This window comes from Sebastes umbrosus, chromosome 22, assembly GCF_015220745.1.
Source record: "Sebastes umbrosus isolate fSebUmb1 chromosome 22, fSebUmb1.pri, whole genome shotgun sequence".
In the NCBI taxonomy this organism is placed as follows: Eukaryota; Metazoa; Chordata; class Actinopteri; order Perciformes; family Sebastidae; genus Sebastes; species Sebastes umbrosus.
In genome coordinates this window covers 7,072,417-7,085,393 of record NC_051290.1, presented here as the reverse complement: position 1 = coordinate 7,085,393, position 12,977 = coordinate 7,072,417, and the positions used below count along the sequence as shown (strand labels likewise).

The window sequence follows — 12,977 nt, the reverse complement described above, 5'->3', positions numbered from 1 at the left end:
CAGAAGTAAGTGTAAAATTTGTGATGTCATAATGTATAAAATCTGGAGCTGCTCCATAGACAATGAATGGGAGACCCACAGGATGTTTGTTTTCTTCTTTACACTCAAATGAGCTTTATTATATTGTAGTGTTCTCAGGTGTGAAACAGAACATGTGCTCATATACTCAGAACATCCTCCTGGGTGCTCTCAGTGTCATCTACAACATCTCTCCCAGTTCATCGTCTATGGAGCAGCTCCACACTTTATACTCTATGACATCACAAATTTGAGTTTTAGCTCTCTAGTTTTTGGATTTAGGAGAGAGTTGTTTATGTACATTAGTACAGTATTACCTTCAAACAAAGGGGGGATGTTGGGAACATGAGGGAGGATGATTTTTCAGCATTATAATATGGTAATTACCAATTTAAACTCCCAGGAATTTTCATATGATTTTGAAGGTATTACGCAGACAGTAGCCTCGTTGTTATCAGGTTATTAACCCATTAATGTTACCATATTACCTTTTTATAAACCTGTGATATAACCATTTTATTGTGAGCATGATACTTAACAAAATTTTACTATACTATTACTAATAGTTTTGCCTCGTTGATATCTTTAAAATGTGTTTTCCCATTATTACCCTGCTACATAAATTGTAGTCTAATATTACCCAGATATACCCATTGTTAATACTGAGATACCAAGACCTGGTTATAACTTTGGTAATTACATGGTGTTACTTATTTATTATGTCTTTATTATCAAACTATTACCCCACTATTACCATGTTATTACCAAGCTATTATGTAAAGTGCTACCAACATTTTAATTGCACAGATATATGATTGAAGAAAATGAGAATAAGAAAGTGATAATCTGAAGATTTTACAGATTAATTACTGATCTTTTTTAGTGACTTGCCATCAATTTTTTTTTTCAATTAATGGAGTTAATTGGAGTACTTATAACTATGACTTTTTAATATCCTGGCTATGGCCCTGATACCAGTGTAACTAATGGACCTACAGTATATGGGAAGTGATTTTCAATACCTCTCCTGTGTGAGCAGGTTACCTGTTTCGTTCCAACCTATGTGTATATGTTGTCTGTAGATTTCTATACCGTGCACGTGTTTCTACATTGTTTTGTGCAAGCTACCTGATTCTTATGTAGGGACATCTATCTTTTTCTTAAGTATCTGTGACTGACTCCTTTTTGGTCTCTGTCCAGTGACTGTACCTCAGATGAATTCCAGTTTGGGATTGTGTTGCTGAGTTAGTGAATTGGGATCAACAGTTCCCGATCAAATGCTGTTAATTGCACATCGTGATGAAGGATTAAATACATATTCAGAGGAAGGCGGAGGAGAGCGTCTCGACTGGGCTTGGCTGTTTCGACTTGCTCGCCGACTGTGGCAGCTGAAAAAAAAAGTTGCATTGCCTGTGCCAGCGCGTTTGATCACCAAGAAAACCCTCTTGTGTCAAACTTCCACCGACTCCCAACTTCAAAAAACACCCCAAATCAAAGAGCATCACGGAGCAAGAAAAAAAAGATTCACCCGCACAACCCCCTCAAAATAGCATAAAGAGAAATATGTATCAAAATATCATCAGTCATCTTTTTCTCCAAGAAACAAGTCCAAAGGAACAAGGCGGGACGAGGAGGGGGAGGGAGGGTGAGAGTGCAGATACAATCACCTCCGTGGTGTGTATGTGCTGCAGGTAGGAGATAAATTAAAACCAAATCTTCCAAAGCAGGGCACAAGTGTCCTTGGATGTCCCCAATTTCTCTTTTCCTTCCTTGATTTGATGTTATCATCATTGACTTGGAATGAGGCTAGCTTAATATTTGTGTAGGTCCTCCTTTCTCAATAGCAATTTCATCCTTGAGCTGGGGCTTGAGGCGCAGTAATAATGCACCTCATTGTGTAACCTGGCCTCAATAGGTGCTTTGTTGCGCTGGGACAATGCTGTTAGATGGCCAATGTATTTTCAAGGGCACAGTGGTGATGATGATGTCCGAGGCTCTCTCTTTGTCTGAGAGCCAGATGAGGACCTCTGGAAAAACACACACAACTGCCCTGTAGATGCCTTTATAATGAAGGGCTCCATTAGCCAGCCGTCATGATCATCCCAGGTTACATAAGGCTAATGATTTGCATAGGAAAAGACAGCTTTTTTTTAATTGCAACGCTCAGCACATACACTTACACCAACACATCGGTATGCATCTCAGTCCCACCTAAGAGATGTTTGACTTGTGTGTGTGTGAGCTTTCCACTCTATGTGTACACATCCCCCAAAAAGACTTCAAAACAAGAAAAAAGGAAAAACATGCAACAAAAATACCTTCGTCTCGAGGCTTGTTCATTGAAGATTCATCATGTTTTTTTGTGAGCGGACCTAGGGTTAAGAAAAAAAGGGGGGAAAAAGAGAAAAGAGAAAATTCAAAAAAGATTACTGGCAAAAACGGAAAAAAAAGAATATCAAAAAAAGAAAAGAAGAAAGAGCAAAATCAGCAAGAGTTCATGGTTTGCTTATTGTTTTGTGTGTTTTCCTTTAAAAAGAGTACAAAAGCAAAAACAAAAGGCATCACAGACACAGATTTATCACAAGAAAAGACACAAGATCAAAGAAAACTGTTTTTTTTGGATGTGATTTTTCTTCTCTCCCCCCTGCAGAAGAAAACCGCTGCCATTGTTTATGGTCCGTCTTTCTCTCTCTCGGCTTTAAACCTTGTTTGTTCCCTGAGCCTAACTTTATTTTTGGGAGCTGGGTGGTGCATGGCGGGTGGGGGTGGTGAAGGGAAAAAGGGAAATGTGGAGTAATAAGGCCTCTGTGTGTTTGAACCAGAAAAACGACTGATTTTGTTTTAAAAAGAACAGGCAAAGAAGCGGACACCTATAGGAAGAACGGATCCTGATGCTCAAACCCCAAAATCTTAATGCCACGTTTCAGCAGTGAAAGCACAGAAAACATTAGTCAATTCGACTTTTTTTTAGATAGACACACTGAACACAAAGACACCTTTAATTAGACAGCCAAATACACAATGACCCTGGAATGGTAAAAAAGGCGTGTTAAACATGTTTCAGATAAAATATGGAGTGTGTTTGTCATTATTTAGTGGTTAAACCAGAGAGCTATCCCCCCAGGCGGGTAAATAATTACATAGCACAACAGCAGTGTGTCAATTTGAAATGACAAGTAAGCGTGACGCTAATTGCGCCGAGGAGTTCAGGTAAAAGGTGAATTTGATCCCCCATCTGCTCACGGGCTGTTTTTGGTAAATTAAAAGAGGGGTGAAGAGAAAGAGAAGAAGAGAGAGAGGGAAAGAAAGAGAGAGAGCCCACAGAGGGGGAATCAAAGAGAATAACAACCCTTTTTTTTTGTATTTGTTCATGAACTGCTCGCGTCACATTCAAGGAACTGTGACAAAGTGGTATCTGTGTCATCAACCCTCCTACTCCTTCGTCTCATTGAGTCATTATCAGGAGGTGTTTTAGAAAAAACAGCACAAAATCAGCTTCTTCTTTTATCATCCTCACACCTGTCATGTTTCTTGTCGAGATGTCACAGAAAAGAGACAAACAATAACCATATATATATGTAGACTGTTCACTTCATCTTTCACAAGGTGAATGTTAGTAGAAAATATTCTTCACCTCAGCGTTCAGAAAGTACGTACTGCTACATACAAAAACACTCTTCAGCTTTCATCTTATGAATCCACTTTGGGAACTTGGAGGTTTGGCAAAGAAACTCGATTTTATTCAGTTAAATCCTTGGGAAAGAAAAAATAACTTATATAACACAACACTAAGTGTCTTACAGCGAGAGTCTGCTCCTCACCAGGGTGTTGTAAAGATATTTGTCAATCATCCAATGAGAAGTACAGTACACACTTGTATGTCCGGCCGCTAAAGGATGCAGAGCGTCAAACACGTATATTCCAACATAAAAGTACACAACAAAATGTTTCATCAAGTCACAATACACAATCCAGTCAGGATAGAATTTAAAGGGGACATATCATACTCATTTATGGGTCCATACTTTTATTCTGGATTTCTACTAGAACATGTTTACATGCTTTAATGTTCAAAAAACACATTATTTTTCCTCATACGGTCTGTCTGAATATTCCTGTATTCACCCTCTGTCTGAAACGCTCCGTTTTAGCGCCTGTCTCTTTAAGACCCCCTCCCTAAAAAGCCCAGTCTGCTCTGATTGGCTTACGAGAAAAATATGGTGCAAAGGTAGTTTTCAAGCTGTGGGCGGTATAGTCTAATGAGAATGTCCTCTTTAAGACGTGAAGAACACAACACAGGTTGAAAGCTCTGGAAAAAGCTAGTAAGCAGAGCTTGAGTTAAGATTTGGTGTTTTCAAGCAGGCTCCTCCTGTAAGTCTATTAGTGTTGCCAAGTTTTAGATGCTAGGCGTACAAGTCTTTGACACCAGAGACCGGGGTTTGCATGTTTAACAGGTTTAATGTTTACAATGTTCACCATCTTTGTTCAGTGTGTTAGCATGCTAATGTTTGCTGATTAAACACAAAGTAAAGCTGAGGCTGATGGGAATGTAATCAGTTTTGTTAACCTGCTGGCGGCCCTATAGGAAAAGTCAGGGCATCACCAGAAGGATTCATTTTCTGGGAAACCATGAATGTTTGTACCACAATTTGCACCAAACCATCAAGCACATGTGGATGTTGCACCGGATAAGTCAGTAAATTCAGGGGATCATCAACGTCATTGGGCGTCATCCTCTGGGGACCATGAATGTCTGCAAAATTCCATGGCAATCCATCCAATAGTTGACGAGATATTTCAGTCTGGACCAAAGTGGTGGAACGATTAACAGAGCGACATTGCCATACATAGAGCCCCCAATAAATAAACGCCATTGGAGTAATTACACATAACAAGACAAAGACTTATGATGGCGTGGGTTGTTACCCAGCTCAATCTGAACATGCACCAGCATTGATTTTATTATTTCATCATGAAATAGCCATTTGAAGAAAGGCTTTTTATTTTTTGCCAGAAGAGCGCATTGGACTCCCCCTTTTTTTAACTCATGAAGGCTAATGGAATGAAAAGTTTTACTCTGAAAGTTAGAATTTATTACATAAAAGCTGAGGTTTACAATATTTTTCTAGTAGTTATAACCTGAAAGTTTATAATACTTTGTGGTATTTAAAAACCTGAAAGCTGAAGTTTATAATATTTTCTGGTATTTAAAAACCTGAAAGCTGAAGATCATAATATTTTCTGGTATTTATGACCTGAGAGCAGACGTTACTAATATTTGTGGCTCCAGCTTGAGAGCTGAGATTTATGGTATTTTTCAGAAGCACTTAACACCTGAAAAATCAGGTAAATTGTTGAGCATGTAAGTTCATTCTTGACCTTTGGAAACAGCAGTTTTCTGAGCTCAGGCTCCACTTACTAGCTTATCCTTGAGCTTATTCACAGTCTTCCTTAGGCATGAAAACCTGAGCAAACTTATTTCACTGAGGAAGGTGAGATGCAGTTGAAAGCCTGAGCTAGTACACGGAGCTTGAGTTAGACGTACGACTTATAAACTTGTCTTTTCTTTGTTAGGATAATGCAGCATAATTGTTTTTTAGCTGAAACTCGTGAGGGTAAAAACTACATCATCTGCAGCTAATTGATTATTACATAAGGTTGGTATAATATCAGGGACACAGATGTTATTGACTGATGTCAAAAAAGTTTGCCAAGTGCTAAAAAGGTTTAAATAGTAAACTTCCCATCAAAGAAAACCAGACATCACAACACTTTTTTTTTGGGAGGAAAATGATAAATGGGGAAAGCAGAAATCAAGCAACCATTACCAGGCCGGCAACATGCTGAGAAAAAGAGTAAAAACTGAGCTTGATTGACATCTTTTTGCAACGAGTGGGCGAGGAGCCTAGCAGTGGGAATCAATCAGAGAGAAGGAAAAATAGCTGTTTTTTTTTTTCTGGACATTTCACTTTTTCCCAATCAAAGGTGGTGAGGAAGACAGGAGCGTGTGCAATTGACCCCCCTCCACACACACCTGTCTGTAGATGACAAAAATGACAGCAAATACAATCATAAGACACCCAGAATAGACAGTAGTGGTGCATTTAAGCACAGGGATTAAAAAAAGAGGATCCAGCACAACAGTTTTTTAAGGCTAATTAGACTTAAGCAGATGTATGACGCATGTATTTTCTGGATGTTGTAACCAATCACCTGTGCTACACGCAGAACTGCTAAAGAGTGTTTTCCACCTAAAGTTGTTTACATCCTCTCGCCTCTTTCTTTTATCCCCCTCTCTGTGAAACTCCTCTCTTCTCTCTCTCTCCTTGCGCTTTGCCGTGTCTGTATTGCCGGCCGACTGCAGCTCACTTTGAAGCTGGTTATATAACTCTTCACTTTGGCTCCACTTCTCCCGACGGCCACACACACACACACACACACACATTGTATATGCAGTGCACATGCATGCGACACAGACTGGAATGCAAGAGGTGAGATGCACATTCATACGGCAAAAATAATACAATAAAGAGACAACAGAGAGACGAAAGAGAATCAATACTTGTGGTATTTTGTGGTAATGCACCTATTGAACTGTGTTTGTGTAGCTGTGTCTGACAGACAGTAGTTATTTTTCCTTTACTTTGCTGTGTACTCACATAAACTGTTTTTGTTCAATCAGAACAGAGAGTGTTCCAGTTCAACTAGTTTCTCATTCACTAAGTTTTCTTTTATGAATGACGATATGAAGTAAAAACCAACATGAAGTGTCTTAATACGGTGTTCAAACACCAGGAGACTTTCCTTTAAATCATCACCTTTCTTTAAACATAATCTGTAGCCTTGAGATATATATAAATATATATATATATATATATATATATATATATATTTATATATATAAATATATATATATATATTGATATATTTATATATATATATTGATATATATATCAATATATATATATATATAAATATATCAATATATATATATAAATATATCAATATATATATATATAAATATATAAATATATATATATATATATATATATTAAGGCTGTCAATCGATTAAATTATTCAATCACGATTAATCGCAAATTAATCTCAAATTTTGTTTACAATATTTTTGTGTTTAAAAACCTGAAAGTTGAAGTTTATAATATTCTCTTTCATTTAAAAACTTGAACGCTGAAGTTTATAATATGTTCTAGTATTTAAAAACCTGAATCCTGAAGTTTATAATAATTTCTGGTATTTAAAAACATGAAAGCTGAAGTTTATAATATTTTTTGGTATTTAAAAACCTGAAAGCTGAAGTTTATAATATTTTTTGGTATTTAAAAACCTGAAAGCTGAAGTTTATAATATTCTCTATGGTATTTAATCACCTGAAAGCTGAAGTTTATAATATTTCTTTCATTTAAAAACTTGAAAGCTGAAGTTTATATTTTCTGGTATTTAAAAACCTGAAACCTGAAGTTTATAATCATTTCTGCCATCATATATATAATGTCCTTAACGATATTGAGATAATAATTCAACACCACATCATCCAGCCCTATTCAGTATACTGTATATCCCTATTTCAATCCATATCATTGGTACCATGATGTGCTTTGAGGCAGACAGTAGAACCAAACACAAAAAGAGGCTTACTCCTCTGTGTTTATGGATATGAGCGAGTATGTGTTTGTGTGCAGGCACGGGAGTAAGTAGGTGTTGAGTAGCTCATTTAGGCAATGTGTGCCAGTCCGACATGATCTACGAGGAAATGGAACGGTGTCTGACAGCTTGTGAGTGAGCGTCGGCCATGAATGATGGACGCTTGTACACAGGACTGTGTGTGTGAGAGAGACGAGACGGGGACATTGTCATTGTCCTAGAGCTAAAATATTGCAGCCGGAATGCAGCGGATAACTCAATAAGACTTGCGCACGAGCGTGTCTGTGTGTGTGTGTGTGTGTGTGTGTGTGTGCACGTGTAGATGAGTTACTGGGATAAGTGAGATGTGACTGAGAGTCGCTCACCCACACACACATTCTCTATTTCACGCATTGTAAGTAGACGGTGTGGTGAGATACAGTAGTGAGATGTACAGACAATCAGGCAGGAAGGCGAGCAGACTTTACTGCCAATCTTCTGCTTCATTATCACGCGCCACTGCTCTCTCAGTCACTACACTCCGCATGTGTGTGCGTGTGTGTGTGCACGCATGTGTGTAGGGGTGGCCGGTCACAGATAAGATGAGTAAGCTGTGACTACACTACAAAGTCCATTTTCAGATGACTGGCAGTTAAAATAAGAACGCTGTGTGAGCTTCTGTCCTTTCAGGTGATGTTCAACACTCACCCTTCAGAGACACTCTGAATGGATTTATATAGCCGTCATTAGTCACCCTGTCACAATTAGTTTTCTGCTGCTCTCGTATCATTAAGTCTCAATTCGGTTCTCTCAATTAAATGACGTGATTTGCATGACTGTTCATCAGACAATATTACAGACAACAGAATGTGAAATCGGAGCAGCCAAGAGGCACTATAAAATAGCACATAATTGCCTTTGACTTTAATGTGCAAAATGAATCAATTTGAAGCTGGAAAATACAACATATGTCCTTGTACGTGTACTGTACGCTGCTATTTGTGTTACCGGTTGATTCTTTGTATGAGGACTAGGGGGGTTCCTCTCCTTCTAGCCTGTCCATCTCTGTCAATGCACAGAGACCTTGCCTGTAGCAGCATTAAGCCGCCCACACATGATCAACAGGCACAATTGCAAAAACCTTCCTATATGGAGAGCGGTGCCGCCCGACCTTGGCCGTGGCCGACGCGAAAACACGAACCATCCTCTCCAGAGCCAGTTGTTGTAAGAGTGGCATAGGTCATTAGGAGCAGAGCCAGTGCGTGGATTGTGTGCGTACGTGGGAAGTGAGCGCCAGCGACGGGAGCGAGTAACGCTATCGACTCCGCCCCGAGCAGGAAAAGTTAACAGTGTTTGGTTTGTTCGTTCAGGGCTACTGTAGAAACATTGTGAAGAAGACCCGCTCTCTTTGTAGATATAAACGGCTCATTCTAAGGTAACAAAAACACAATGATTCTTATTATCAGGTGATTATACACTAAAGAAAACATACTTATTAATATTATATTCCATTTATGCCAACAGATCCCCCTAAACACTGGTCCTTTAAAGGGAGATTTCTCAAGTATTTAATACTCTTATCAACATGGGAGTGGACAAATATGCTTGCTTTATGCAAATGTATGTATATATTTATTATTGTAAATCATTTAAAAACACAAAACATTGACAAATATTGTCCAGAAACCCTCACAGGTACTGCATTTAGCATAACAAATATGCTCAAATCATAACATGGCAAACTGCAGCCCAACAGGCAACAACAGCTGTCAGTGTGTCAGTGTGCTGACTTGACTATGACTTGCCCCAAACTGCATGTGATTATCATAAAGTGGGCATTACTGTAAAGGGGAGACTCATGGGTACCCATAGAACACATTTACATTCACATATCTTGAGGTCAGAGGTCAAGGGACCTGACTGTTTTTGCCTGTGATGGAGCATCAGAAGGACTCTGTAGTAATAACAGCGGACTGTGAGCTGTAGTTGATGTATGGACATACTGAATGTGCTGAATTTTCTAGATGCAACATACAGTATTTGAGAGCTGGCTGACTCTGACTGGCACTGCCTCATATTACATACTGTATATAAACTGTTTTTCATTGAAACAGCTGATGTGAGACTCACATCGCATATAGATCTGACTAAATCTGAACTGTTTGGTACACGTGTTACTGCCATAATGTCTGATTCAGCTTCTCTCACCCTCCCTCTCTTTCTGTCTTTTTACTTTCCCTCTCTCATTCCCCTGTTCCCACTACCTTTTTTGTCTGCCATTTATTCTCTCTCTCTCTCTCGCTCTCTCCTTTTTCATTCTCCTGGTGCCTCATTCTCATGCCTCAGACTAAAAGCCTGAGAAATATCTTTCCAACCTGGCTGAAGGGGGAGAATTAAATAGAAAGAAATGGAAAGGAGAAGGATGGAGAGGACGAGGGGGCATAGGGTATGCTGACACATTTTTCAAAATAATGCGTATGGGAGAGACAGAGGAAGAGAAAAGCGGTGTATGCCACAGAAAGGGACAATGAGACTGTCGTTTGTACAGGTATCAAGGTTGGGAGAGGAGAAAAATGAGAGGAAAAAGAGTGTGTGGAGGAACAAGAGTGTTGTGAGAAAGAGGGGGGAGGCGAAAAAGTCTGGCCAGGGGGGTATTTTCAACGGCAGAGGAATGGGAAGTGACATGGGAGGTAAGGAAGGAAAGAAGAGATTGGAGGTTAGAGGAGGAAGTTAGGAAGCAGAAATAAGAGGTGTTGCAGTGGAGGAGAGGGAAAAGGTATAGAGGGAATAAAACCTAAAGATAAAGAGATGGCAGCGAGGAGAGATTATGTGAAGCAGAGAGAAAGAGGTAAACAGAGATGTAGAGAGTGGCGGTGAGGCAGATGTAGTGACATTTACGGAGTGGTGATGATCGAGTAGGCATGAAGGTTAAAGCCATTTTCTCCCCATGTAGCCAGACACACACACACACACACACTCACACGCACGTTGGCTTATCTGCTCATGCGTTCATGCATACACCACGTCTACAAATGTGTGCTTTAGAGTTTAGATTCCAGTCTGAATCTGGACTACTATGCACTTACTATATAATTATTACAACACATTATTACTATACAGTCATTATAACATTATTATATTATAGGATTGCCAGCAGCCTCTCACACTGTCAACTCTAAATCTCTGTTCTTCTCAACCAAGAATATTGAACAGGATTGGAGATTGTGAGCTCCGGCATTAACTTTTCATAAGGTGACCAAATAAAGACGAGAAATCCAATAGTTACACTGCTTCATATGTCATGTTGAATCCCCAGTGTTAACGCTGCACAACTTTTAATGAAAAACACATTGATTGATACACATGGTCTGGTGTAAATCTATGGTTTAGTTGTGATGTGTGTGGCTGGTCTCCAATGGCGATGGCCCTTGACGATGCCAGATAAATGCATGTCTACTATATCTTCCACTTGGTAAGACAGTTTTTTGGCAAGTTGGATTTTAATAACTGACTGGTTTAAACCCTCAACAACAAGTAACTAGGACTGTTCCAAATAATTTAGTTGGAAACTCCGAAGCTTCATTCATAACGTTGACATTCAAATACTAAATCAAATAATTTGTTTTGCATGTCTATTTATTCTGTTTAAATCCGGTATTTCTGCACAGTTGTAGATAAAGATAAACATATACTATTATTTGTAGAATTAGAGGCTGCGTAAAATTGTTTCCGACTTGTGTGATCCAAACATTTCCAGTAACTTCTGAGCATTGAAAAGTCCAAAAGTCAAAATTTATTGAAGAAAGATAGATGTAATCATTCCCAAAATTATCCACTTTTTTTATCCAATTTTGTCCATATATTTTGTTGGCGTTTAGCCTTTCAAATGCAACATTTTCACTGCAAAATAAAATCTAACGGCACCATAAATAATTTTTTTTTAACCATAATAAAAAATAAAAGAAATTCCCCCATTTTTTAGGGTGATGATATCATAAATTATGACGCCAAACATTCGAAGCTTTATTCGAAAACCTCAATGGAAGCTTCAAATGTTAAAAGAAATTACATTCGGTTTTATTCTAATTATTTAGAAACTAAATCAAATGTTGTTTTTTTGCATGTCTATTTATTCTGTTTAAACCCGGTATTTCTGCACAGTTGTAGATAAAGATTAACATATATTATTATTTGTAGAATTAGATTCCAGTGGTGGTTGCGTAGAATTGTTTCCGACTTGTGTGATCCAAACATTTGCAGTAACTTCTGAGCATTGAAAAGTCCAAAAGTCAAAATTTAATGAAGAAAGATAGATGTAATCATTCCCAAAATTATTCCCTTTTTATCCAATTTTGTCCATATATGTTGGCGTTTAGCCTTTCAAATGCAACATTTTCACTGCAAAATAAAATCTAACAGCAATATAAATTCAATTTTTTAACCATAATGAAAAATAAAAGAAATTCCCCAATTTTTTTTAGGTTGAAATCATTATAAATTATGATGCCAAACATTCAAAGCTTTATTCGAAAATCTCAATAGAAGCTTCAAATGTTAAAAAAAATTGCATTCGGTTTTATTCTATTTATTTAGAAACAAAATTAACTTGGTACAAACTTTAATAGACCACAAATACAGTTTCATAGACAGAAAATAATTTAAAACGCAATAGTCAAATGTTCTATTTCCGTCACATTGTTCAGCCCTGGTGTCAGCATGTATGTGCTGAGCCAGCCAATTCCAAGTTTTGATAGCGTGATTCCCTCTGCTCCAGAGGTGATAGATTACAGGAGAGACTTTCACTCCATCTCCCATGATACCTTGGGTCTGTCAGAACAGCGCCCGCTGTTTGTCTCCTCATGTAAAAGATAACGGGTAAGTTCAGGAAAGCCTACTTTTTAACCATTTTGACATTTGCAGTTTTGTCAGCAGAGCTGTGTGTGCTCTTTATTGGGCTAACCTTTGAAGAGCAAAGAGTCTTTATGTTGTCTTGACATATGGGGAAGGTGGAGAAGGTAAAGGGAAACAGGAGAAAATATGGTGGGAGGTTGTTATGTTGAGCTATCAAAATGCCGACAGGCTCAGCTGCTCTGTTGCCATTTCATGTAGTATTTCATCTCTGAGGTAATCTCTGCGGTATGTTGGCTTTCCTTGCCTTTGTCCACGAAAAACACAAAGGAACCAATCTGCGTTTGTGTGTTTGAACAGTCATTCAACCCCTGGGCTATTTCTGCCCTAAACAAAGGCTTGTTGGTGATCTGTGCAACACCTTTCCAGTATGATCCAAGATCACTGTCGCTGTTTATCTGTCCATGTGG

The 12,977-nt window shown here is 38.4% G+C and overlaps 1 protein-coding gene across 4 annotated transcripts in view; it reads right to left on the bottom strand.

Moving 5' to 3' along the window:
• Window positions 1–12,977, bottom strand: part of nlgn2a (neuroligin 2a) — a 229,545-nt gene that overhangs the window by 121,494 nt on the left and 95,074 nt on the right. For 3 of the 4 annotated variants that reach the window (XM_037758315.1, XM_037758317.1, XM_037758316.1), the window contains one exon: window positions 2,337–2,390. The exons of the other annotated variant lie outside the window; for it this stretch is intronic. In XM_037758315.1, the coding sequence (XP_037614243.1) occupies window positions 2,337–2,390 (54 nt within the window). The remainder of the gene's footprint in view (window positions 1–2,336; window positions 2,391–12,977) is intronic. 4 annotated transcript variants of the gene reach the window in all.